Source organism: Corylus avellana, chromosome 5, assembly GCF_965113065.1.
Source record: "Corylus avellana chromosome 5, dhCorAvel1.hap1.2, whole genome shotgun sequence".
In the NCBI taxonomy this organism is placed as follows: Eukaryota; Viridiplantae; Streptophyta; class Magnoliopsida; order Fagales; family Betulaceae; genus Corylus; species Corylus avellana.
In genome coordinates, this window is record NC_142494.1 from 29,356,343 (window position 1) to 29,384,180 (window position 27,838).

The window sequence follows — 27,838 nt, forward strand, 5'->3', positions numbered from 1 at the left end:
TAATGAATCCCGCTGGAAGCCATGGAGTGACAGGTTATTATATTACTGAAGTTCATGGCCTTCTGGGAATTAAGAATTCTGATCCAATATTAAACAGAAGGGAACTTTCGGATTCAAACCCAGCTGGGGGAGGTCCAAGCGACGGGGCTCAGCATTAACTCGTTAATGGTGCATACATTACTGTCCGGACGACCCAAAAACAGAGCATAAATGTGTCTCAAGACACCTTAGTTGAAATAATTGTTAATTTAAGAGGAAGTTTGATTTACTTGTAGAGTATGAATTAATACAGATGAAATAAAATTATTATGCTCTGGATCATTATAATATAATCCAATAACTATTGAATAAAGTCTTTGTAATTTCATTTGCTACTTAGAAATTGTTGTTGAACGGTGTAATGTGCTCCTGCCATGAGAATTATAGATGTTATTAAATTATTAAACTTACTATTTATTATTAACTTAAACTTTTGGGATATGAGATAATTTAATGTACGTATAATTTTATGAAGAAGAATTTAAGTTGTTGGTGGAAGAATTCTCAGAATCAGCCATGAATGACGTGAGTCAAGCGGTGAAATACCATATATAATACAACACAAAATAACGTTCTTAAAGATGATGCAGTACGTGGACTGGGAAAGCCCAGTTACGAAATGGGCCGCAGGAGAACACAACTTTGGGCACAATGTTGCCAGGCTATAAAGTCTGGGCGCACGCCACGGGACTATCGGTTACACCGAATCATGTTTTTTTTCTAAGTAAATAGTTTTCAATATATATATATATATATATATATATATATATATATAAAAGAAAAGAAACATCACATAACTGATTCTAATATATATATATTTTTCTGATGGATATGTGTAAAACCGATTTTGCATATTTTCATGAAAAAGTATTGTTGGATTTTTCAATCCAAAGAAGATAAATATATATGAATAAAGCAAAAATAAAAAATAAAAAAATAAAAAATAAAAAATAAAACATTCTAGTCTTACTTTTGTTGCTCGAGTCCAACATGAGAAGGTTACCCGTTACCCCTACTAGGTGATTGTGCCGCTGTGAAATTGACTACTACTTTAAGTCAGCTACACATTTGATTTGTTTTGATTGGAGAAGATATCACCCTTTCAAGATGAGAGTCAATATTTTATTTTAAGGTTAAATATGTTTTTTGGTACCATTAAAAACTTTAAAGGTAGGGTCAATAGCAAATAGTTACATCGGTCTCAAAAATTATCATAAATAGTATCAATCATAAATCTAAATACCGACTTGCACATTTTGTTCAAGTTTTATCCATTTCTTTAACGGGAATTTATGTCAATTCAACCAACAATGGAGATGTATCTTATATGTCTTATTAATATTAGGAAAAATTACAGTTTACCCCTTAAAAGTTGACAGCGTTTTTCAATTCGAACACCAAAGTTTCAATTTTTGCAATCCACCTCCCGAAAGTTCCAATTTTTAACAATTTGATCAATTGTATCCAAAACTTCTCATATTGTCCCTAATTTTTATTTATTTTTTATTTTTTATAAAAGAATTTTAAAAAATTCGGGGTGGTTGGCCATTTTTGCACCCCCAAATTTTTTCATAAAAAATAAAAATTAGGGGCAATATGAGAATTTTGGGATAATATTAGTCGAATTGAAAAAAATTGGACCTTTGTGAGGGTGGATTGCAAAAATTGAAACTTTAGTGTTCGAATTGAAAAACGATGTCAACTTTGGGGGGTAAACTGTAATTTTCCCTTAATATTATTTAAAAATTAAAAAAAAATTAAAACATTAAAAAAAAAAAAAAAACATATTGGTCATCGGTCACAAACGTCAATGTGATTGATGTGAGAGAAAAAAATTTAAAATTTTTTATAATAGAGATATTTTTGGTATTTAAATATTCTCCGTTATGATTAAACATAAAATCATAATGGAATTGTGACATTACAAAATTTTTAAAGATGGTGATCTAACATTACAATTTTTTAGAGATTGAGGATACGATTGCAAAAGTGAGAAACTATTAGGAGAGTAAGTAAAGTTTTCCCTAAAAAAAAAATAATAATAATAATAAAACACGATGAGAGGAGACTGAGCCGTAAAGACCCACGGTCGAAGAAAAAGTTTTTATTTATTTATTTATATCCAAGTGCATAATTAAAGCTTTAGACATGATTAGAAGAATTGCGATATTTTACGTAACATGTGAGTCATGGATTGCTTTTACTGTTGCTGGCAGGAGGCTAAATGAAAAGATAAGATAGTTTGGGGTAAAATGTAACTTGTTAAAATTTAGAATAAAATTACAGTTTGGTTATAAGTTTGGGAAAATAAATATAATTTTCCCAAATTTATTGTTAGCAATTCTTTCCACCACGAGAAAACTTCATTGTTAGAAACACGTTAACTTCCTTGTAAGACTCTTTGAAGTCTCTCTCTCTCTCTATATATATATATATATATATTTCTTTTGGAAAATTACAAGAAAAGAGGAATTAGACTCTTTTGGCTGGTCATAAAAGACCAGCTTCGGTCCTAATTTGCATAAACTTTAATTTTCTAAAGTTCAAAAATCTACACTATGATCCTAAAAAACTGTGGAAAATTTACATTTGTTTAATCAAAAAGTAACGTTACTTGAAAAGTTTTAAGTTTTGAAGTCAAAATATGATTATCTAAAATAAACTTGTAGTCCAAAATGGGTGATCAATTGGCAAATCCTTTATTATGTCATGGGAAGGCAAACCCTATTTTGTTGCTATAAAGGCAAAAATAACACTCTCTATATTATTATTATTATTATTCATCTTCATCCATTATCCTTTGTACAAATGCATATGCATAACCCAAACTTTAATATCTCATTTATATATCGAGATCTCAGCAACTTAATATCTCATAATAATAATAATAATTATTATTATTCGTCTTCATCTATTGTTTGTCCTTAATATCATAAACGAAATGAAAGTAGCGGGAAAAGCAAAATCCCAATTGCTCTGTTCAGTAGAAAGCAAGAAAAAACCAAGCACAACAGCAGTAGAAGAAGAGCAATGTCGGACTATATCCCAAAGATGTGGTGTTCAACATTATTAGGAGGCTACTACTTGTGAAGAAGATAATGCAACTGACGACGGCTTGCAAATCGTGGAAATATCACATTAGAAAGTTTGGCTTCATCTTTGCTAAATCAAATCGTCTTTACAACAGCAACACTCTCTTCATAGCTAGGTACTGCCCTTATCCTACTCAAAATCTACTACGCTATAAGCTGTTCGAAAATAATCAAGAATTTTAAGAGCATACAGAATTTCCTTGTCCCATATATGGTGGTCAGTTCGTTGGTTGTGAACACGGTTTGGTATGTATTTTTTAGATGAATGCTTCATGCTTTGGAATCCAGCTCTTGTTTGAATAGAATTCTACATTTTATAGGGCGTCGTAACAAGCATCCAATTATTCTGGCTTTTAAATTGCTTGACGAAAGTATTGAGAAAATGGAGTTGGATTTGACAATGGTCGGCCCTAGAACAAGGGTGAATACTTGTATTTTGAATAAGTCATTAGCATTGATATGTTATGAGGTTAATCAAGAGTGTTCGATATGGGTAATGACTCAATATGGTTTGCCTAATTCTTGGGAAAGAATGTTCACAATTCAAATATCTGAAAGATGTTTCAAAGTGTTGGGGCATGGTCAAATTATAATGGAGATCGAAAACGAAGGTAATGGAGTGTTGTCCTCGTATTTGTATTATTATTATTATTATTCATCTTCATCCATTATCCTTTATACAAATGCATATGCATAACCTAAACTTTAATATCTCATTTATATATCGAGATCTCAGCTAGACCTTAATATCTCATTATTATTATTATTATTATTATTCTTGTTTTTCATCTTCATCCATTATCCTTTGTACAAATGCATATTCATAACCTAAACCTTAATATCTCATTCATATATCGATATCTCAACTAGACCTTAATATCTCATTCATGCATATATTGACATTTCATCTAGACGTTAGTATCTCACCTCAAGTTATTATTATTTTTTTTCCATTTTTTTTTTCTCAGTTTCAGCTCAAATTTTTATTGTTTTTCGTCTTCATCCATCATCCTTTGACTATCCAAAATATAAAACACATTTCTCCTTCAGTCCGACCGTCGCATCACTCCTGTTTCTCCTTTAGTCCGGTCATCAGCATACAAACTCGTTGGGTTCAACATCATCGGGAGGCTACCTCTCAAGTTGATACTCCAATTAACGATTGTTTGCAAATCCTAGAATTCTCGCATCAAAAGCTTTCGCTTCATCTTTTATGAATTAATTCCCCGCGACAACAACAACACTCTCTTCATAGCTAGGGACTGCTCTTCTCCTGATCTCAATCTACTGCGCTATAAGTTGTTTGAAGATAATCAAGAATTCCAAGAGCGTACAAAATTTCATTTTTCCATATACAGCGGTTGTTAGTTCATTGGTTGTGAGCATGGTTTAGTATATTTTTTACAGAAGGATGCATTCATACTTTGGAATCCATCTCTTAAAATACTATTCAATCTTCCGAAACCTAGTTTTAGCAAGGTTGCTAGGTGTCACTCATCTCTCGGATTTGATCTGCACACTAAAGATTTTATGGTGTTGAGAATTTCAAATTCAATAATTCCAGAAGAAAGAAATTTTTATGTGAAAAGTGCGTCCGTGGTTGATGTTTACTCTCTTAACACATGATCTTGGAACATATGCCGTAATTCTACTAGGCATGAGATTGTTCTTATACATACGTTTGGCCAAATACGCGTCTTAAAGAGAATGATCTAATTATGCTGGCTTTTAAAATGTTTGGCGAACATATTAAGGGGTTGAAGTTGACAATGGTCAACCCTAGAACTAGGGCGAATACTTGTATTTTGAATGAGTTATTAGCGTTGTTATGTTACGAGGATAATCGAGAGCGTTCGACATGGGTGATGAGTCAATATGATTTGGATAATTCTTGGGAAAAAAAGGTTTGCAATTCAGATTCCGACGAAGCAAGCGAAGATGCAGTTTCGCAGTGGGAGGAAAAAGAGGTAAAAAAACAAATTGCTCTTTTTGAGATTAAGAACTTTGTCAACAATCTACCTCAAGTGGAATCTATAATGAGATTGCCATAGGCTTAGGGTCTGTTTGAGATTGCATTTGAGGGGTTTAAAAGTGTTTTTAACACTCAAAAAACTGGTTTGAAGAAGAAAAAAATACTCGGTAAAATAAATTAAAAGCGTTTTTAAGGGTTCAAAAAGTTTAAAAATGGTCAAAAAGTACTTTTGACAAAAATTTAAAAATTTTGTCAAAAAACTCTATTTCTCAAACGCAATCACAAATAGGCTCTTACTTGTAGTGTATCTTTTTTCATAGTTATTTTTGTCTTTTAACATTTTCTTAGATTGAAAAATTATTATTTTACCCTCATAACCCTTGGCTAGCTAAGAATTTGCTTGGTATTTGTATCTTTCACATCTTCAATATCTGCACGAGAGAGATTTTTCATTTATCTTTTGCAGCCTTAAATGACAATTGTTTTACTAAATCAATTAAGTATTTTATTACGTATTTTTCTGTCTTTTCCCGGCTTCTCTGCAACAATCTTCTCTCCGAAATCTACCAACTCTAATTGTGTCCTTAATTTTTATGGTCTTTTTTTTTTTTTTTTTTTAATGCAATAAGAAATACTGAACCATCATACTGTCACAGCATAAGGATTCTTCAAGTTTCACATTCTTGAAAATTCTTAAGCATTCAGATTTATCAAGGAAGAAAACCACTGGCAGAGTTGGTATGCCTTTAATTTGTGTGTATGTAAGAGAGAAGGGGTCTTAGCATATGATCAAGGAGCAATGCTACTCTTTACAGTTTACACCTATTTTGACTCCAAATCCTCCATAATCCTTGCATTAGTTTTCAAAACCAAGAAAAAAAAAAAAAACCCTTTAATCTAAACCTTTTGGCCCACCTATACAATCCTAATCCAATTCTCCACTAAATAACTATAGAACCAAATTACCCTAGCCCCATAAAAGCAACCCAAACTCAAGATATATTCTTTATTTCACTACTGAAACCATGCATCTACCTTTCCTCACTAGATCAAATCCATTTAACACGGTTTTTTTCACACCGTGTTTTATTACAACTAAACACAGACCATTACGTACTGAACACATCCAAGTAAATCAAATTAGTGACGAAAATAAAATATTAAGATGATAATAAAAGCTTAACTAAATGAATACAATTGATGAAATTAAATGAAAATAATATTTAATTGAGCGAGAGCAGCCCAGTCTCCTCCTGGGAACTACAACTACACCGTTTGACCTATTTTTTCTGTTCCATGTGGTCCTCTTCATCCTCCTGGCCACTCTCCATTTGGGAACGACACCGTTTGTTTTGAGTAAGACAAGATTCTGTTTTGAGTAAGACAAGGTTCTCCCTGTAAGTGTCGACACAAATGGTGCGGTCCTCCCCATCCCCATGCATTCCCAATTTTGTAACTTGTTGGCTTTTGGAGTCAAGCGATGAGAGCTCACATTCCCAAGATTGTCCACCGATCGTCAATATTGGTTGGCAGTTCTTCGTGAATCCCAGCACATTCCAATGCACATTCAAATCAATGGTGAACTGTTTCACCCAAGAATCAACTACACCATACTCCTTCATAACCCATATGAAACAATACCTTTCCTGGGTTTGATTCCGATTCGTATTATAATGTAACAAAGCAAGCGATCCCCTGTATATACGGGTATCGATTTCATCTATTCGAAGTTCAAGGCGGATCATATCTTTTGGCATCATCTCGCGAAACACATCATCACGCAGATCTAAAGCCAATACACTTGCATAAGACACATTATCACCAGCGGCTGCTACAAAATAATCTGCCGTAAAATGCACACACCCATTTAAGCACGCACTGGGTTTAGACCAAGAACAAAAATTACTAGCTGTAAGATGAGTCGAAGGCGGAAAACCGGCATTGCTTATTCTCCAGGAGCCTGTGCTAAGAGAGTAAACCTCAACCAAAATTGTCTTCCTCCAAAATTCGTCGTCTTCTTCTTCTTCTTCGTCGTCTTCTCCTTCTCCTTCTCCTTCTACTTCTCTGTGATAAGGACATGCAATTCTCACCACCATATAATCGTTGGTCCGCGAATCAAATCCGAAACCTACCACAAAGGTATACCAGAGTTTTTTGACCTCGCCATCGCGAAAACTATAAAAATCCCTTATGCAAGGTTTTGGAAGATTCACGACTTTTCTAATTGAAGGGTTCCAAAGACTGAAGTCAAAAGCTTTACAACAAAGACATATCAAACCGTTTTCAGAACCGATAAAACGGTGACCCCGACGGGTTATCATTGGAAAAGCCAATTCCGTACACTCTTCATTATCATGGAACAATTTAAAGAGGTCTTCAAAGTGTTCTCTGCCAATATACTTATGGGTGCCGTGCCTTCTGAATATTAAGGGTAAGGGTGCACGTGGGGGAGTGCCGTACCTGAATAGTAATGGTGCACGTGGGGGAGGGTTGCTGTTGCTGTTTCGAATGGATTGACTGAGATGGGAATCGATGAAGGCCAGGCTTGTGATGAGAGAATTCCAGGATTTGCAAACACCCCTGAATCGGATTAGGGATTTGACAGATAGTCTCAACAGAATTTCTGATATGATTTCCTCCGGAAAATAGGCCACCATCATGGTCTTAGGGGTTTTCTGATTTTTGAGAGAGATATTAATTACTGAAACCCAAATAGCGATAAGAATATATAGGAAAGGAGTTCCAAACCGACCCTGATTGGTATTCCTATTTTGTGCCGTTGTTATGCCGTGTATTATGACTCACTATCAGGATTTAAGGTGAATTTTTATGATGTAGGAGTTTTAAAAAAATAATAATAATATAAAGGAAATAAGTTCAGTTAAATTCGTAAGAAAAACTTTTATATAAATATTTTTGCGCAAATAAATAGCAAGCCATTGCGGCCTCTCTAGCTCATTTAAATAGGAGAGTATCTAGTTATATTAGATAGGTATTTTTGTCTTTTGAACTGAAAAATATCCGATTAGTTATATTAAAAAAATATTTTTTGTCCTATCAAAAAGTGAAAAGACAAAAATACTTTTAAATATAATTAACTTGATAACTCTCTGATTAGTTTTCTCGTGTGGAAAGAATGAAAATAACTTCTATGGGACTGTGACACAAACCTATCATTTTGTACCCTTTAATGAGAGATTGACTTCTCAACTTAGTACAACTTAAAAAAAAATAAAACAAACACACAAGATCACATCCAAATCTACTAAAAATTAAAAAATCTCACATTACATATATGAATGTGATCTAGTTGGAGGGAACATTGTCAATTTTTAGTAGTTTAAAATGAGACATTGTCACAATTGAAAGTTTGAGGGATATTATCAACTAGGTGGTATTTTGAGGGGTATGTGGACTTTCCTTTTTTTATATTCTATATATATATATATATATATATATATATAGATATATATATAAACCATTTCTTAGATAAAAAAACTACATATATAAAAGCTTTCTAACACTCCCATAAAACTAGCTCGATATTCTTGATTTTTAGTAAAAATAAAATAGAGATGAATATTACACTCTTGTACTTCCTTCTACCGATATGAAACCTTGGAGAACTAACATTACCCCTAAGAGAGTAAATATGAAAAACGAGCACGCCTCCTCTTACATCCATTTTTAACCATTTCCACCTTCATATCTCACATATTAAGTTTACAATCCCTTGGCTAATATGTAGCATTAGATGATGGATAGCCCTGAGAGTAACCCATGTAATTGATTCGGGATCGAATATTATGGTGATTATAGATAGGATCTCCATAATCAACGGCCTTTATTACCACGGCTTCTCGCCGTCCATCGTGTTCTTGAACGGCCCCAAAGACTATCTCATTTGTTTCACAGTTTTTCTCATAGTAAGTTTGCGGGCCAGATGAAAAATGCCTGTGATGATGCTGCTGTTGCTGTTGCTGCTGCTGCATATGTTGCTGTTGTTGCTGATGCTTCATATGTTGCTGTTGTAGCTGTTGCTGCATATGTTGCTGTTGCAGCTGATGCTGCATATGCTGCTGCTGTTGGCGATAATCACCATCCCATCCATTATGGTAAACCCGGCTTTGCTTGATATGCTGGCTCCTTTCCAGGTCCTTGGTCATAAAAGGGTATGTTTTCTTTGGTGTTGGTGGTCTAGTTTCTAATGTTGGTGGCTCATCTTCGTCTGGTATCACATAGCTCTCTTGCATGGGCCACGGATTTGACTGTGTGTTCAGTTGTTCGTATTGCTGATTATAGATGAGGGGCTTTCTTCTAGAGCCTGAAAATAATCCCCCAAATATTTCAGCTACCGAAGTGCTGGTGTTGAGGACAAGCTTTCCAAGTGAACCAAAGAATCCCTCTTCTGCTCTCTCAGTTTCGTCTTCAGATGGAATCAAGGGGGGCCTGACTGATTTAGGAGGCTTCTGATATGGTGCCACTGGTGAACCTTTCTTTATAGGAGTTCTTGAATCCTGCAATAAGAAAATATGAAACTTGTCCTGGTCATATTATGAAGGGAATCAGTAGAAGAGAAATTCCAGCTTGTTACCACCACAGTGAATAATTTTAGTGTCATGTTCCACAATAAAATTTTCATTTCTTACGGTTTGAACAGTTGTTGGAACTATATTAAATTAACTTGGGGAAACTATAAAATAATTTTCGCTTTTTTTTTGGCATGGGGAGTAACAGACTTAGAAACAAATGCACATGTTGACATTTAAAATGTTCAGAAAACACTTCAGAATATGACAAAAAGATAAAAGTATTCTATCTGCAACATCCAAGATGCATAGATTAATCGTGAATAAACGGTTATTTATATAGATATATCTTGGACACATGCTCCATTTGGTGATCAAGAAGACAGTAAAAAGAAAAGAAATAATGTGATTTCTTACAACGACCATTCTAAGCCATTTAGCAGTAAATTGTAAGTTAGATGTCCTTTCTTTATTCTTTTGGGGACCAGGCCAGAACCTGATTGTAAACTTGTAATTTGAAATTCAGACATGTGACAAAGATGCCTATGGGGACAACTCTCCAGTCACAAACAAATTAAATTACTAGAGATAGAAAAAATTATATATCTGGGATAACTTACATCTTTGGATGAAAACATTGCTCGCACCCTTCGCTGCAGCAATGCCAGCATGTAACCGAAAAATCCAGCTGCAACAAGCACTGCCATCCCTGCAAAGTTATTTGTTTTTTCTTAAATCTCCAAGATCTCGAAAGAAAAAGGACAGATGAAAGTTCTGAGTTTTTCCTTGTTACCTAAATGGAAACTACCATCATACTGGGAAGAACAGTCCTCATCATTGAGTTGGATCTCTCGAATTGCCTGGTTTCCTCTGTCTATAACCAAAAGAGAGCAGCTAGCTCCAACATAAACCACATCAAAATCGTCTGAAAATTTTGCATCTTCACTTGGACCATCAACATGACCTCCTCCTCGGCCCCATTTTCCACCTGCAATAGTTGTAACCCCTGCAAAATGATAAAGCTAAATTATATTAATGCAGATCCTACTCTAAAGTAGTAAGTCCCTTGGATGCCAAGATTTCTTGCACCTTGTCAGAGGAGGGGGTTATAGAAACAAATTTCATTCTTTAACCACGGAAATCCCTTAAATATCCGTACATTACCTGAATCAGAGATCTTCCTGATAGCCATGTTGAGCGTGTCTGCAATGTAAATGTTTCCTCTGTCATCCACTGTAAGCCCTTTTGGGTGGTTCACTCTTGCCTCTCTTGGCTTCCCATCTACATACCCAGAATAACCTTCAGGTGATCCAGCAACCAGCTTGGGCCGGCTATCTGCAATTCATTCATTCATTTTGAGCATTTAAAAGAACAATGGGTTCAACTAAAAGAATCCGCTGAGCACCCAGAAGAAAGAAGAAACTTGATGAGATTAGAAAACTGTAATAGTCTTTTGAGATCAATTCTCCACAATAAAAGGGAAATGGATAAGTCTTAGTGTAGCTTGTTTGAATATTTAAATGAAAAAAGGGAATCCAAACCAACTGAAACTACCATTTGGTTCGCATCTGATCAAATTTTCCAGTAACCTCTCATGAACTAACTTGAAAAGCAAAAGTGCAATTGGTCATTAACCAAACAAAAAGTTGAGTTAATCGTCCTCAAGAAGCTCAAAGGCAACTCATCAACATAATGGACTTTGTTTTCTTTTTTAATGTAAAAGTACACAAAAGCCTTATTTGGTTCAAAAAGATAAAGGACAACTAGGTTGTTAACAAGACGCTTAATTGCTAATTAAAGAATATTGCTCTTAAAACAAAAGATAACATATCTCCAAAAAGATAGAGTTGGTTTGACAGAAACTAAACTAAAAGTCCTATTGTACTTTCAAAAGTGGAGGCTTCAGCTAAACAAAAACATTTCTCTAATAATGTCTTAGCAAGGAAACGAATCAAAAAAAATATGTCCCAAGCCTATTTCTTAGAGACTTATAATAGGTGTTCGAAAACACATTATGAAAAGCAATATCAAGACCATTATATTCAAGAAAAATCAAAATTTGATCGAACTAAAAGTACAAAATCACAAACAATATAATCAAGCATTATTCCTAAACTGTACGAGCCAAAAATAACTTACAACGAGACAATGGGGTTGAGATCTTGTAGATATTACTGTTTTCAGAGTCCAAAACCAGAAGCTCCCCACTTGGAGAAACGTCGACAGAGTATGGTTCGATTCCAAGCTTACTGCCATCGAACACCGTCTCCACCGTATATCCACCCTCAAATTTCATCATCGAACGGCTAGGAACCGCTGAAAAATCAAACCGCACAAATCCCATCAACCTCACAAATTCCACTTTTTCTTTCATGAACCTTGACATTGCAAAGAACAATCTCTAGCCCCATATAGACAAACCCCAAAACAGAGCAAAACACAAAAATGTGAGCTCATTGAAATATCTTTACCTGCGTTGGTGACGAATTTCTGTGACCACAGCCACTTAACAAGCGCAGAGACCACATTGGAGACAATCCCACTTACAATTTCTGCAAATGGTTCAAAATGTTAAGAAAATTTGAAACTTTGATAGAATTTGAAGCAGAGAATGAAAACAAAATGCCATACTCACTTGCAGGATGTGCGGCTGACGCTGAAGAAAACCCACCAAAAAGAACCACCAAAATGAGTGCCAAAGGAAGCCAATTTCTCATCATAGCACTCTCAAGAGTAGAGCACGAAAAAACGAACAAAATGCTCAAGTGTGAAGGAGTAAGCTTTGCATTTTGGAAGAACCCACTTAAGTAGGAGACCCACAGACTGTTTCCCAACTCCTTTTTACATGTTAATCAGTAGAAAAGCTTTTTGGGAGATAAAGCAGTGAAAGAGACAAGGAGAGCAGGGCATAGTGTGATCATAAAATGGTTTAGAGTGAACAAACAGGAGCTGGGATCAAAGGGAAGAAAGTAAAGGCACAGCCGCACAAGAGAGAGAGAGAGACAGGGAATCATATGCTCTAAAGTTGTTGTCTTCGTATTTACATCAATCAAGTTGAGTTTTGTTATTGCAAATTCAATTTGGCAGTCCTTTACTTTCTTGGTAACTGGAGTGCCCCTGCCCCCTATTGAATATCCACGGTTACGCCACATTTTATTGCATGAAGCCGAGACTGAGGAAATTATTGTCTTGAGCGTGGGCAGAGCTGTAACTTCAAATGTGGATGCCCACCTTCTTTTTCAACTGGTGCATCCAGGTGTTCTATAGTTTTGGATCTTTTTAGGAAGGATAGAGAGATTCCACCCCGCCGATAACACAGAAATTTACCCTCGTAACCCACCTACTTGAGTAGTAGGTAAGTCTTACATCTTAGCCTCTTAGGCTGTCCAAATTTTTATGTCTTAAAAAAAAAAAAAAAAAAAAAAAAGAAGAGATTTTTATCTGTTTAGGAAAACAGCAAAAAATTGTCTGTGTCGGCTGTCACCTATAGATAAGAGTACCCGCAGCAGTCTTTCAACCGTTTTTTTTTTTTTTTTTTTTTTTTTTTTTTTTTTTTTAATTTAGGGAATATAATTATTTTTTATTTTATATAAAAAAACATTTCACAATAGATATTTTTATTTGTTTTTTTTTTTATGAATTAAAAATTATTATTTTTTCAATCATTATAACCACTGAGAGAAGAGAAAATTGTTAGGACATGTAAAAGAGAGAGAATGAGATGTTTTATAATTTAATAATGCATAGAGAGTCTACAATATTTTTTAATACATTGGAAAACACTATAAATGCTCTTTGATGTTGATTAACTTTGAGATGTGGGTATTTTTTTGTGATTTTTTTGAGATTTTTCCTAAACATAAGGAAGGGAATGGAGCTTGGGTTTGGCCATTGGCCCCCTCAACAAACCAAAAAGAATATATATATTAGCCTTTAAATTTGTTAATAGAAATTTTCAGGTCTTTTTTCTTTCTTTTTTACTGTTCTTGCTTGTACAGAAAGCAAAGTTTAGCCAAATTGTTTACTAAGCATAAAGAACGGTGGCTTCCTTGGTGTCTTCTTATTTACTCCTTAATCTTTACTCTCTTTTTGTGTGTGTGTGTGTTTTTAATGCTTTCTTTGATGTTTTATTTGAGGTACCCTTTTTGTTTCTTTCCCTCAGCTTGTCATGTGCTCCTGGTTAGATCTCATATGCCTTGTGTAATGAAAGTTGACGTCTATCTGTATGAGAATGTTTTTCCTGTACTTTGTATCTTCTTTATTATTATTGTTGTTTTTTTTTTTGGGTCCCTGTTGAATGGTCCAAAGAACACAAATCTTTCTGTTCTTTTCTCTCTTGGTAGAGGATTTGGTTGTCTCAAGAGTAGCAACGTATTGGTCACGATGGCTCAAACAATGATGACCCATTGGCCCTTGTGAGAATTAGCAATGACTTTTATACTATCATCATCACATTCACTTTTCTTATTCTTCAGAAATCATGACTTCTGTGATGATATGTAATCCCTTAGATTGACTTAATACCCAAAATATATAAAGAGCAATCTCCTGTGGAAAAAAGATCCCTAGTAGTATTTGATGCGTTTGTTTACACCATCCTGGTTTGAATATGTTTGTAGTCATCACATTTCAATAAATATTTATTCTTTTTCAAATGGAAGATTTAAGTATAAAACTTTATTTTGATTACTACTGGAGAAAAAAAAAAAAAAACCTTTGGATAAATGACTGACTCATGGGAAGTCTTAAAAATAAAATATTACTTGATCTGGAAACCAATATTTTCAGAAACTACTCAGCAGAACTTGCGCTAGAGCTTCTCCCTGTATAGAGGACCACAACATTGAGGCTCGCGCCAACCTGAACCTGAAGAGATAAACTTGAGCAGGCATTCTTTGCTGCATGGGAGGAGAAAATCTTCTCACTTGTTTAAATTTCTTCTTTGAACATTGTGCTTTTGGGAGTTCCAGTATTGCCCAAATTCTGCATTTTCATTACTGTCATGGACTCGCAGTTAAAGCTCATCAGATAGTGCCACCTTCACAAACTTTGCTTCTAATTTCTAAACTTTCTCTTAAAACAAACAAAAAGATGTTGAAGCCCAAACCGAAACACGGTTGATTGATCTTGTAGTTCTGCATGGAACACTTTCTCTAGCACTTTGTGCCTACTACTAGCTCTATAAACTCAACATAGATGAACATTGCAGCGAAAACGGAAAAAAGAAAAGAAAAAGAAAAAATCTGATAAATTATTTACAATGACCCAGATGGAGAAAATGCAGAATACAAAGCTATGCTGTATAAGCATTGATTAAACATGGTAAACCATCCCCACCTCTAGAGTAGTTGCATAAGGAATGCTCAAAGCAGAAGTTGGTTCCCTGAAGTTTCTCCTCAAGAAATCATAACCCAGATTAATCACAATTTTCTTCATCAAACTGGACCCTTTCTTTGCTCTCACATATGAGTGCCCCATTATAAATGCCATTCCTGCCTCCCTTGCTTCCGTCAGTTCGCGCAACTCCTGCCGGGCATCCATATCAATCTGTGGAGACTCCGGCACAACAAACCTCACTCTCTTCCTAACCCTTTCTGGGGACTTAATCTCCCTCAACTCTGAAGTGCCTACCATGTCTGCAAAGTTATCATCATCTTCACACATTCTTATACCTTCTAAATTTGATGATGAAGTCCCAACAACCGTCATATTTTCATCATTCTCCATATCTTCTTCTCCCACGACTAATGCTGGTCTCCCTGACCTGATAAATTCTGCAATACTACAAACAAGATCTTTTTCAAACTCGTTGTCATCCTTCTGAACATCACGATAGCCATACCGTGCTATGCATCTATAAAGCCGGTACTCCTTTGGACCAACTCTTCCCACCAAGAACCTTTCATCAGGTCTGACGTGTGGCACTGGGACCGATTTGACACAGAGGAAGACCACAACCTGGTGGAAAGCTGGTAGATTGGTGACAAAGTGAGAGAAAATAGCTGGGATCCCAGAAACAAGCTCTGTATGTATGAGTCCAATCCCCTTGACCCGCACAATTCCAAGACTGGGACCAAGACTGAGCAGCCAGTTGATTGACACCTTATTTTGAACATCAAACTCATATTTCTTGAGCGTGCCATAGTGCCAAACATACATAACGAGTAGGAAGATAAATGAGAGGACAACGGGGACCCAAGCTCCTTCACGGAATTTGATGAGGGATGCTGAAAAGTAGAGTGCTTCAATGGAGCCGAAGAAGAATATAAAGCAAATGGCCAGGAAGACGCTTCTGTGCCAGCACAGGATTATAACCAGAGACATTAGGCAGGTAGTTACGAGCATAACAGTTATAACTGCCAAACCTGTTCATCAGAAAAAGATGATGCTGTAAAATTGATGGGGATTGGAGCTTATAAAACATTTAGGTCATGATTAGAACTCATAAAGCCCTATAAACTAAAAAAGAAAAATTGATGCTGACAGTAGTACCTGCTGCATTGCCCATGCGTTTTGTGTCCCTGAAACCCATGGTAACAGCCAAGCATAACAGCATTAAGGTCCAATTGATCTCTGGAATATATATTTGACCGTGTATTTTAGACGATGTGTGCACAATTTTGACCCTTGGAAAGCAACCCAAAGCAGAGCACTGTTTGATTATAGAGAAAGTTCCAGTGATGATGGCTTGGCTTCCCACAACTGCCGCAAGTATCGCTATTGCCAGAACAGGCCATCTTATTTTCTCTGGACCAAAAAGGTCAGTTTTTAAAATCAGTCAATACCAATCCAAATGATAAATTGGATTAATTATCCTCTAAATAACAATAATATGCACCTACCAGGTACAGAGACATAGAATCCAATCCGATAATGAGTTTCAATATTATGATGCCTAGAAAGATAAGCAGCTTGTCCCATATATGCTAGGATTAAGGATGGGTAAACCATACAGGTGAAAGCAATCTGCAAGAATGTGGCTTTCTGTTAAACAAGTAGCTTGAGTTTGGTGGCCTTTGCTACAGATTATTTGTATAATAATTTACCACGAATAATGTATGAACATGAACTAGTGAATCAGTCCTAAAGAATGAACACACAAGTCTTTTACTTAATGCATATGCATCTACCAGAGAAGATAATGATCTAGTCAAATTGAGATTTTCTTTTAAAGTAAACCTATCCACGGATATTAATCATGCTTGTAAATGAGAGTTTGTAATATAATTTTTATGGTTTATTAGGAGTGTGCTATGAAAATATTCCAAGATGGATTATCTGGCCAGAGTACAGAATATGAAGCAACAATAAAAATGGGTCTGTTTTTTCCGTTAATCTTGCGCAAAAGAACCAAGGAAAAGAAAATCTATTATAACTACTCTATATTGCCACTAGGGTGAAAAATTACATTTTCTCTCATTTGGGTACATGAAACATTCTAAAGCAACCTTCAGGCATTTAAATAAAAGGGAAGAGTCTAGGAGTGTGAATGTATATTTAGGATTATTGTACTTTAAACATTTAAACTGGGGTAATGAGATTTTTAGCTGCTACAAAGAGGGTAGGGAGTCTACTAGAACAAACTAACTATCCGAAACTTCAGTTATTTATTTTTCCACTTCAATGTCCACGTTCATATTAAAATTTCATTCAGGTAAATAATGTCCCATAGTATCTCATCAGCAGGTATATGACTATATTAAGCAGATTCAAAAATTTTCATTTGCATATTTTAGTTATATAATCACCAGCAAACAAAGAATCAGATAATGTACCTTAATTGACAACTGTGAAAAGTGGCCCAGATCAGCAAACATAGCTTCTGAGCCTGAAATGTAGAAAAGTTAGTACAAGAGGGGACAAACATTCCTATTGGTTATATCATATATGGCTAGAGAACACAGTTCATTGTACATACTCTTGTACCTGTAATACACAAGAGAATTCCACCCAGGGACATCCACCCTCCCCTTTGTGTCTTCTTCAGAAATTTGTACATGTAGTATGGAGAGAGTGCTTGATAAACGTCGCGATTCCAATAGAAGATATTATACAAACCAATAGCACTGATGCATAAAAGCCACATAATGACGACAGGTGCAAAGAGGAACCCTACTCGGTGGGTCCCATAATGTTGGAGAGCAAACAATAATACCAGTATGATACAAGTAACTGGGACTTCAACATCTGCAGAATCAATGAACTTTGAGGGAACAGAATAGTTTGCTCAATTATATGAGAAATCAAATTCTGCTAGCATGACCTGTATCCCTAATCAACCTTCAGACCTTTGTGTAGAACATAAGATTATGTGGCTTCTGAAGAATCAAATGGGGCTTCAATATGCTTAGAACTACTTCTATAGCTGATAGAAGCTTTAATGGTACACAGTCATCTTTGATTTATTTATAGTTCTATTTATTTAGTTATTTATGTATTTTTTAAGGAGACAGTGTAAGTCAAACTGGTTGCAAAAATAGACTCGGTTTCTTCTTGAGGTATGCAGTTGAGAGACATCTCGTGTGCTTTATCAAGATCATCATACTAGAGTAAAAAATAAAAGACACAAATTTTAAAATGAAGGGCAGTCATGGACTAAAAAGGTACAACTAAAGTTGCAAATCCTCATAACCGAACTCAATGGAGACTTAAAGGGTCTCCACTCAGTGTCCAGTGCTCCTAGGTCCAGTACTTTGGAGCTTACAGGTGACTCTTTGGCAATATAGAGGGAAAAAAAAAAAAAAAAAAAACACCGAACTATAGTACGTGTGTTTATAATATGAAGTTTATACGGAAATGAACACGAACAGAGAGATCTGCATTTCTCCTTGTTGGTTTCCTTCTATTTGCCAAAATTTGCTTCTCATAGCTACTCTCAATTTCCCACTATCATAGCAATCATTGCTATGATAGGAAAATAAATATGAGTTGTTCTTTCCTGTTTTCTTTTTTCTTTTTTGTTTCTTTATGGCTTCTGATAGAATAAAAGCATCCTAAAATGGGGTGGCACAATCATAAAGAAAATCATCAGTTGCACAAAATTTTTACAATGTTTCATTCAGCATCTGAAATGAGAATTAAGGAAATGAAAATGCGACAAATGGTACTGTGGTATGCTAGGCTTTAAGATAGATGATGCATGCATGTGGAACTGAGAAGTGCAGCCCGGGAGTCCTTGAGCTGTGAGCAAGAAGACAGCAAAGTATAGAAAAGTAGACAAAACTGCCTTCAGCACAAACTCCCACCAGCACTGGTGCATTAGTTGGTGAAATCTTCTAAGGTTGTTGATGCATAAAGAGGCAGAAGTTTTAGGTTCAATAGATCATCCACATATTTCTGAATTAAGGGGTGATGACAAGCTTCTAAGTAAATTGAAATTAACACACAATAATTGTAACTCTTGAATTTCCTTCAAAAATTCACAGGTCCAGTGCAACAAATTTTGAAGCTAGATACATTTAATACATGGCTGACAGGGTTCTCCCACAATCATAGATATCGCCCATATGGGTAAGTTCTACCCAAGTGGCCATTGTTAATTTAGCAGCCATCTAAAAAATTCGTTTTACTGCTTGGAAAAAATAAGCTACATGCCAATTTTGATTGCAGATAGGAGGTGGACTTGCTCTGAATCATCAATACACAGATTGTCTTTGAATTTGACAGCAACATGATGGATGTGTATACGTGTGTATTATCTATTATGATTACATATATAAATGCCACACAATTGTGCCATCTCCAATTCAACTATCACTCAATCAAATTTTACACCTTGTTCTAAACTTAAATGCTTAAGAAGCAAGCTTTGAGACCGAGGAAAAAGCATCTTGAAGCTTAACAATTTCCATGTGATTTGTGATTGCTCTGCACTAAGATTTTTGTTGCTAAATACTTTTTGAAATGTGAATAAAGAACTACCGCCTATAAAGAAAAAGAAACAAAAGCAGAATGCTCTAATCCTAGTCATTCTAGAATATGTTAGAAAGCAGTCAAGCACACATTTAAAATTTGCCATGTTAGATTTCTTCAAGCTAAGGTTGTAAAATCTCATTAAATGGCCTCTCAAGTGTAGGTAACTTTTAACAGTGGGGAACACGTTGCCCACAAATTGCAAAACCCAGTAAGTAGAGACAGCAGAACCAACAAAAAGGCCGTAGACACTAGCCCACTAGTCGAAGGACAGATAAGTTGATCACATCTATGATAGGAATAAGAGGGACAATGGAAGAACAGCTGGAGATTTTAGAAAGTGGAACTGCAATAAATATCTTCAGATATAATCAACAGTGACTGAGGAGATGATTAGACCACAGAGGTTGAAGTTGATAAAAGAATGATGACGATGATGATTTCATACTGGTATGCTATGCACTACATTGCTTGGGATTGCCAACAAGTGGGTCAAGGCTTGGTTGACACCATGATCATGATTATGTATGCCCCAAAGGGGACTTTAGTGGTAATTCTAACTTTATTTGATCAGTCTAATTAATGGTCATAATTCCAATTATGGAAGATAACAAATAAGCTGAACGCCTCCTCCATTCTATATTATTTTATACTACTATTTTGAGTCTTATCCAAACTTAGCTACCTTTTCCCTTGCCTCATACGACAGCTTAACTTTTTAAAAAGCAAAACTTTATATCTTAATCTTCTAATTTATGAGGCTAAGCTTCTCTTTTTAGTCACAAATTGCATCTTCATTGATAACTAGGGCGTCATCAACTTGGCCCCACATCATTAATCTAATTACTTTTTTACTAGTTTGATAGTGATTTGACTTTGATTAAAGCAAGAAATTTGTTTTAATTATATTTTTAGGGAACCACAATAAACATACTCCTAACTTGTCCACTAACTTCACATCTGTACATTAGAAAAAGGAGGAGGAGAAGGTTTTCGACTTTTCAAATGGCATTTAAAGCTATGAATATGTAACAGTAGAATCAAGATATATACCTAACTTTGATTTGCTTCTTTCCACTACTTCACAGCATATATGTGATATAAATGCTAAAAGAATTCTCTGAAAAGTTCTCCTACCACTCGATGCTCACCACTAACTAGAATTCTAAGATATCAACGGACTATTTTCCTGATTACCCAATCATTTCAAATCGGCAGTGTTTCATCTATGCTTCTGAAGTGGAATTATGAAAATAAATTTTTCTATATGGATTTGAAAATGCATTATAAATTCTTATGATGAATAGTAAAAGTATTATTTGCAAATCAAACAGAAGATCTAGAAGATAGTGGAAAACCTCCTATACAAGTTATCTTTCTCAAACAAAATAACCGATTATTGACTATGAAATAATGAAATCTGACATAACATTTCGGCCATTAGATGAGGAACTTACATCGGTGATGCTCTTTTGACATGGAAAGCTCCAGACCCGACACGGCTGAAAATACTACACAATGACCGAAAGCAAAAGGAATTCTCAATCAGTAACATCCCAAGATTACAACTCTAACACCAAAATTGAAAATATCATAGCCTCCAATACCAGAAATTGCTGGTGTGAGCACCCCATCCCCTATAACCATGCAAGTCCCAATCAAAGCCAGAACAAGCAGAAACCTTTGCAACACTCTATACTTCTCCAATGTCGATTTCAATCTCCACCCAATATTTCCCCTATCAGACTCAATCCCATCTTTCGTGTACTCCGATAGCTCCTCATCCGCGAGCTGGCAATTGGGCAATGAGCTAAGGCGGGCGTGCCGGCATAGCAGTGAATACAAAGCAAAAGTCCCACCTTCACCATTATCATCAGCTCTAAGCACAATAAATACATACTTGAGTAGTGGCACAAGTGTAAGTGTCCAGAACACAAAAGACAAGACCCCATATATTTCCTCATTACTCTCAGAATGGTGAATATCCTCAGCGAAAGCGCTTTTGTACACATACAAAGGAGAAGTACTTAAATCTCCATAGACAACACCTAAGCTCTGGTAAGCCAATGTTAACACTGTCTTCCATGAATCTTTCTGAAACAAAAAAAACAAGAACACGATCAGAAAGGCTGAGATTTCTGAGGAGGAGGGTCTTCAACAAAACTTGATGAGATGACACCGCGCCACATCACACGTCTTACCTTCACTGGATGGCTACGGATCACACGCTCGACATCCATGTTGGGCTGTCTTAGAATCACAGCAAGTACATTTTTTGAACAAGTTGAAGGAAAAGCAAGAACGACCCAGAAGGATATACACCCTCCCTAGTTCAAACAAGCTGAGGAAAAAGAACAAGAAAAACAAACAAAATCTTAGATAATATATAAAAGACTTGTTTTACTCGACTGTGCAGAAAGTTGCTCAAGACCCACCAACGTATTTATCACAATAAAAAAAGGAAAAACCGACCCAGTACCCATCAACGTAGACAAATTTGGAACAAACACGAAACACAAAAAAACGTATACTGAGAAATAGCGTTGCAACGAGGAGGGAGTGGTTGGAATTGGAGGGTGGAGCAATAGGTAAATTTAGGTATGTGGGGGTGGAATATTCGTGGATTTTTTGGGTGGTTTGCTTTGTTTTTGTTCAGATTCTAGATGGAATATTTTGGAGGGGTTGTGGTTATCTTTCTCCACTTGGCATTCACTGAATGAGAAAGATTTGGAGAGTGGGGGACTCTGCTCTGTAAACGCAGCAGGCACCAACTCTTATTCTTTAATCTTTATAGCGCCCAACTACACTGACTCGACTCCTCAATATCAAATCCTTCCCGAGAATGCAAACCTTACACGGATTATCCCCCCACTGATTGGACCCCAAAAATAATTAAATAGCTTAAATTACTTCGCTCTTGAGCATCTTTACTGCAACAACAGTAGCTAAAATCCATTGAAAAAAAGTTAAGACTTTCTATTTTAGTTCTTGTATCTGTTTTAAATATTGTTTTTTTTTTTATTAATTATATTCTATTTTTCATATTTTTATTTGAAAGATAAAAGGAGGGTGATAAACAATTTTTTATTTGAATATTGTGCTACACAATAAATAGCAAAAAGTACTGAGATATTTTATTAATAATTTTAAAAGTCACATTTGAGAAAACTCGACTTATAACATTACTCTCGATTGGTTTTATACATTTCAATTTTTGTGAAATAAAATAGTTAGACATGATCACAATCAAACTCAAAAATATAATATTAAAAAAATAACCATAACAAAGTTCTCACATATTCTAACCATGTTATATAGTATTTAGCTTGCATGGTAGTGGTTGGTTGGTGGTAAGACTTACATGCATGGAAGGAAATATTTATTATAAGATAACATAATTAGTAGTTCTCATAAATAATTGGGGCATGACGGCTAATTATTTTCAAAGACCACAGTAGAAAGAAAGGGATACTTGATGTAACAACTCATAATGTTTACTTATAATACCATTTCCTCACTCACGAAATTAGGCTTGCCTAATTTCACCCAACCCTTAGCCTTAGGCCTTCATTATTCACAAGCTCGTTTAAATCAACCACTTTGATTTAAATTGTGAATCAATGAATCTTTAGGTTGAAGTTAATTAAACAACAACCACGTGCTTCTTATGGCTATTAATCACTCATTCTTGAAGCGGACTCTCTTGCCGTCTCTCTCACCATTAACAAAGTTAGACGTTTTTTCAAATTTGACTTTTTCTAGAATTGTTGAAGACGTGCACTGGCAGCTCCTCCTTCTCTAAATATGGTTTCTGCCTCTAAAGTTTTCCGGAGTGCTAATCACTAAACACATTAAATTATTAAATAGGTCGCTTTCAATATTTTTCCCCCTCGTGATCTGGGGGTTCCCCTTTGCTTAGGAAAATTCAATCAGACAAAAGGGTGTTCTAGAATCAGAATAAATCCTCTTAAGAACTATTTTTCTAGAGAAATGGATCAAAAGGTGTGTGTATTCTTTTAAGCACAACTATACAACTAGATAATGTTGAGTACAGTTGAAATCACTGCAGGCTGCGCGTGTTAGTTGGACCAAAGGAGAGGAAATCTTTGAATAGTTCCAAAAGATTTGCATACAAATATTTCACTATTTATTCTTAAGACTAAATCCCCCAAGAATCCGGTACCCTTATATATATATAAATATATATATATAGTTTAGCTTGTGAGGATATTTAAGAGCCATGCATGTTAAACATCATCTGAATCACATTGCAATTAGCTTCAAGTGTTAAATGTGTGATGAGATTCAACAAGCACTATTAAAGGATCCGTTGCCCAAGGTTCTGTTTGGTATAGGAAAGATGGAAAATTTGGAAGAAGAGAAAATTAATGAGAGGTTGAAAACGAAAAGCTACCAACTTTCCCAGTTGGGTGTTTGGCAGGAAGGAGAGAAATATGGAAGGAAGAGGAAATGAAGAATAAACATTATAAAATAGGGGCATATTTAGCAAACCAGATGAGTTGTATTTATCCCCATCTATTTTTTCTCCCACTTTTCCTTCTCACTTTCTTCTCAACCAAATGAGCTTAAGACCTTTCAACTGTCCAAAGTGCACCAAAAAAGTGATGGCAATAAAAATGAGAGTAATTAAAAGGCAGGGATCCTTTACGAATCATTTCACTTCCTCTGTTGAAAGAGATATTCTACTCATTTCAAACACGTGATAGGCCTTCCTAGGTAATCATCTTTTTGTGGGCATCTATACTAGGCAATCAACTAGAATAGGATCCTCTCTAGGACGGAAAATAACTAGTTTATGGTTGAAATTTCTTTTTAAAAATCCTATAACCACAAATAAGATATATGTCCCATTACAAAAAAATAATTAAAAAAATATATTTTAAATTAAAAAAAACTAATAAATTAATTAATAAAAAAAATAAGAGATGGCTGGCCACCCCATCTTGGCCATAGGGGGTGGCCGGACCACTCCATTTTAGCTGGGGGTGGCTCAATGGCCGGCTAGGGGTGGCCAGACCACCCCATGGCACTTGGGGGTGGTCCGGCCACCCCCAAGGGCCAAACGAATTTGTTTTTTTTTTTTTTTTTTTTAGATCTGGCCCTTGGGGGTGACCGGACCACCCCCAAGGGCCATGGGATGGCTTAGGTCACCCCAAACCGGCGGTTTGGGGTGGTCGAAGCCACCCCAGCCTTAACTGGGGTGGTTCAGCCACCCTTTGAGGGTGGCCAAACCACCCCTTAATTTTTTATAATTTGTTTATATATATATATATATATATATATATATATATATATATATATATTATTATTATTATTATTATTAATGGGGCAAATGTCCTATTTATGGCCTCAAGATATTTTTAAAGAGATCTTGACCATTAACTGTATATTCTCCAGTCCAAAATTGGACTGGAGAAGGATCATGTTCCTAATCAGCTACAACCAAATTAACTCCAAAAAAAAAATTTCTTCCTAGCAAAGTATATAAATGTTTAAGTATAGCCAATCGAGTATGGATTAAATGGGCGACCTACATGTTGAATTATAAATGAGTGGAGTTGTCAAAAGAAAACGGATTACTATTAAGTCATTGTCGATAAAATAAGTCTATGTGGATGTTGGCCGCGAAGCATGGTTATGTACAATCTTAATAATATGTATATAAGTTCTTGGACACCATTTCCTTGCAAATGGATTTTAAAAGTGAATATTTATGTAAGATTTGTATCATTTATCCTAGGTAACGGAATAAGTTTAAGGGTTTAATTTTTCACATGCAATCAATTATAAAAGCTTTTAGTGTATTAATTAGGTATCTAAGAGCTACAAGCCTCAAAATGATTATTTGATAAATAGTAATTTAACATAGTATCAGAGCAAAAGTCTTGAATTCAAACGTTGTCTCAATAAATTTACTTCTTATTTTATTAAAATATTTCAGGTATTTGATATCAATAATTCAGAAAGAGAAGTGGATGTAAAGAAGAGCAGTGACAAGTGAGAAGATGACAACAAGCTAGGGCCAATTGACCTTGCTCACGTTGCTTTTGAGAAAGGGTCACCACTTCCACTACTTGGTTAATGGCATTGCCCTACATCCACCTTTTCTTTTCTTCTTTCACTTTCAATTTTTGGATTTTAGTTTGGCACATCTCTCGTTACCTAATTGATTATCAAGTAAGTTATTCATGTTATCATCGTTTAATTAATAAATAAACCAATTTCTCTAACATCTTTTTTTTAGTACTACTTATAAACAAAAATTGACAATTAAAAATATATGTAACTACTTATACAAATTTAGCAATTCCCACGCCAAATATCAATGAAGAGGGAGAGAAAAAAATCATAAAAAAAGGAAGATATTTGACATTTTCCACTGTTAAGAACCTAAAAATATTCGGAAAAAAATTGTCTAGCCACTCTCAAAACTGCAATACGTACGGGTATGGAGTGATTCAGTCACTCTCGAAACTGCAATCCAGACTAGTCAAGGGGGTGGTTGAATCATCTCCCAATTTTATTTTATTTTATTTTATTTTTTTTCAAGTTGTTTTCTTATTTTTTTTAATAATTTTTTCGGACATTTTGTGGATTTTAAGTAAAAAAAATCCACGTGCGACACAATTGCATCATTTTCTATCAAGTTTAACACTAATTGCTAACGAATGATGTAACTTTTAACAAGAAGGTAGTTGGAAGGTCTTAAACGCCACTTTTTAAAGTTTTCGTAGGCTGTAGACTATGTAAATGTCAGGGGCAAAGTATTTTAAAAAAAAACACCCATTTAAATAGACCCATTCGAGTTGTTACCAAGGAAGTTCTACTATCAATTTATTAGACTTTAAGATTAGCATATATATATATATTTGGATGTGATTAGATCAACTATATGTCTTCTTCCACGTGTTACATCAATCAAAATACAAATTTATCAGCGATTTGAATTAACAAATACTTTATTAGTCTCAAATTACATGAACCTAGTCCAACTTGTGATGCACCCATCAATAATAATAATATGTTTAAAGGAGCAAAATTAAATAGATAAATATGCCCAGGAGTGAGACATAAATCGAGATCCTTGTTTTTTTATATAATTGAAAGTTCTTATGACAAAACTAAGATAGGTGACCCTTGAGAAAGGGGAAGACCATCCCACCATGAAGCAATATTAGCACAATTAGTGCATATACTAACGTCCCCAGATAGAGACAGCAAGAGAGAGAGAAAGAGATGGGTGCAACAATGTGCATCACATATACCTACGAATAAGGATCTCCAGAAGGATCTTTAATTATCAATGTGTCCAAATGATAAGCTGACTCATGCCTCTTAGGCAATTACATTACAAATTTCAGATTCTCCCTACCCCACCAAGATCAATCTACTCCATTCAATCCGGGTCTTGTTCTCTGCCTACACCCCCCCAAATGGTGCTTCACTCATATCCCTCCCTATTTAGTAACCCTTGAGGCTTCTCTGCAATTGATGGGTCATAATTCGCGCTCGTGTGTCCGATTCAAATCATATTGATATATAAGTATAAAATTATACAAATCAATTCAAAAGGAAAAGATAATGGGGATACTAAAGAAACGGGTTAGACCCCTCAACTTTAAACCCACTAATTATATGTTTAATTCGTATCAGATTCGAGGTTCTTATGAAAAATTGCTAACCGTAAGTGTCAAGTTCGGGTTCAACTTTAACTGACTCATTCACTGAAACAAGTTATACCCATCAATCTAACTCGCTGATTTCATATTGAATTTGTGGGTCATATAAAAAATTAATAACCCAATATAAAAAAAAAAAAAAGGTATTTTGAATTTTTGTATTTTTCATCCGGCTTAATAATAAGAGGGAATCCGAGTTCGTGCAAGCACCCACATTACTTGGGGTTTTCCCCGTAAAACGGGACACAATAATTCAAGGATCATGCTTACCATGATTGAATCTGACATCAAGGATTGAGATTTGGCAACTTCCATTTTGACCCAAATTCACATTTGTTTATTACTAGTATGGATCTTGTTGTTATGTATTTAAATGTTTTTTGACATTTTAATGTCTCATTTCCTTAACATAGTCCTTATCATACACCAAAACTACAGTTGTCTATGAATGGATCTCTGATTAAGTTCAAGATGAATCGTGCATGTCGGCATCAGACAAGTAGTACCAACTTGTGTATCCTGTTCAAATTCTTGTCGTTATTTATTTACTTTCCACATTGCATAGGGTACATTGGTGTTTGGAACTATTTAGAT

At 35.2% G+C, this 27,838-nt stretch overlaps 3 protein-coding genes across 4 annotated transcripts; all 3 read right to left on the minus strand.

Annotated features, from left to right (window-relative positions):
• Positions 1–6,285: 6,285 nt before the first annotated feature.
• On the minus strand, positions 6,286–7,775 carry LOC132182203 (F-box/kelch-repeat protein At3g23880). Its single transcript, XM_088516869.1, has one exon. The coding sequence runs from the start codon at positions 7,761–7,763 to the stop codon at positions 6,384–6,386; it is 1,380 nt and encodes a 459-aa protein (XP_088372995.1). The 5' UTR covers positions 7,764–7,775; the 3' UTR covers positions 6,286–6,383.
• Positions 7,776–8,593: 818 nt separating this feature from the next.
• Positions 8,594–12,750, minus strand: LOC132183076 (uncharacterized). The gene is made up of 7 exons (XM_059596472.2): positions 12,268–12,750; positions 12,104–12,184; positions 11,772–11,948; positions 10,797–10,967; positions 10,426–10,638; positions 10,253–10,341; positions 8,594–9,620 (listed from the first exon to the last, which is right to left on the minus strand). The coding sequence occupies exons 1-7, from the start codon at positions 12,350–12,352 to the stop codon at positions 8,841–8,843; spliced, it is 1,596 nt and encodes a 531-aa protein (XP_059452455.2). The 5' UTR covers positions 12,353–12,750; the 3' UTR covers positions 8,594–8,840.
• A 1,976-nt stretch (positions 12,751–14,726) lies between these two features.
• On the minus strand, positions 14,727–22,341 carry LOC132183075 (potassium transporter 8). 2 transcript variants are annotated; one of them, XM_059596471.2, is made up of 9 exons: positions 22,017–22,341; positions 21,746–21,885; positions 21,152–21,638; positions 21,002–21,055; positions 17,559–17,819; positions 17,408–17,460; positions 16,475–16,598; positions 16,125–16,379; positions 14,727–15,997 (listed from the first exon to the last, which is right to left on the minus strand). In XM_059596471.2, exons 2-9 carry the CDS (start codon positions 21,782–21,784, stop codon positions 14,946–14,948), a joined length of 2,325 nt encoding a protein of 774 aa, XP_059452454.1. In that variant the 5' UTR covers positions 21,785–21,885; positions 22,017–22,341; the 3' UTR covers positions 14,727–14,945. The 2 variants fall into 2 exon arrangements, with proteins under 2 accessions (XP_059452454.1, XP_088372377.1); XM_088516251.1 differs by having other exon boundaries at positions 21,980–22,341.
• Positions 22,342–27,838: the final 5,497 nt, after the last annotated feature.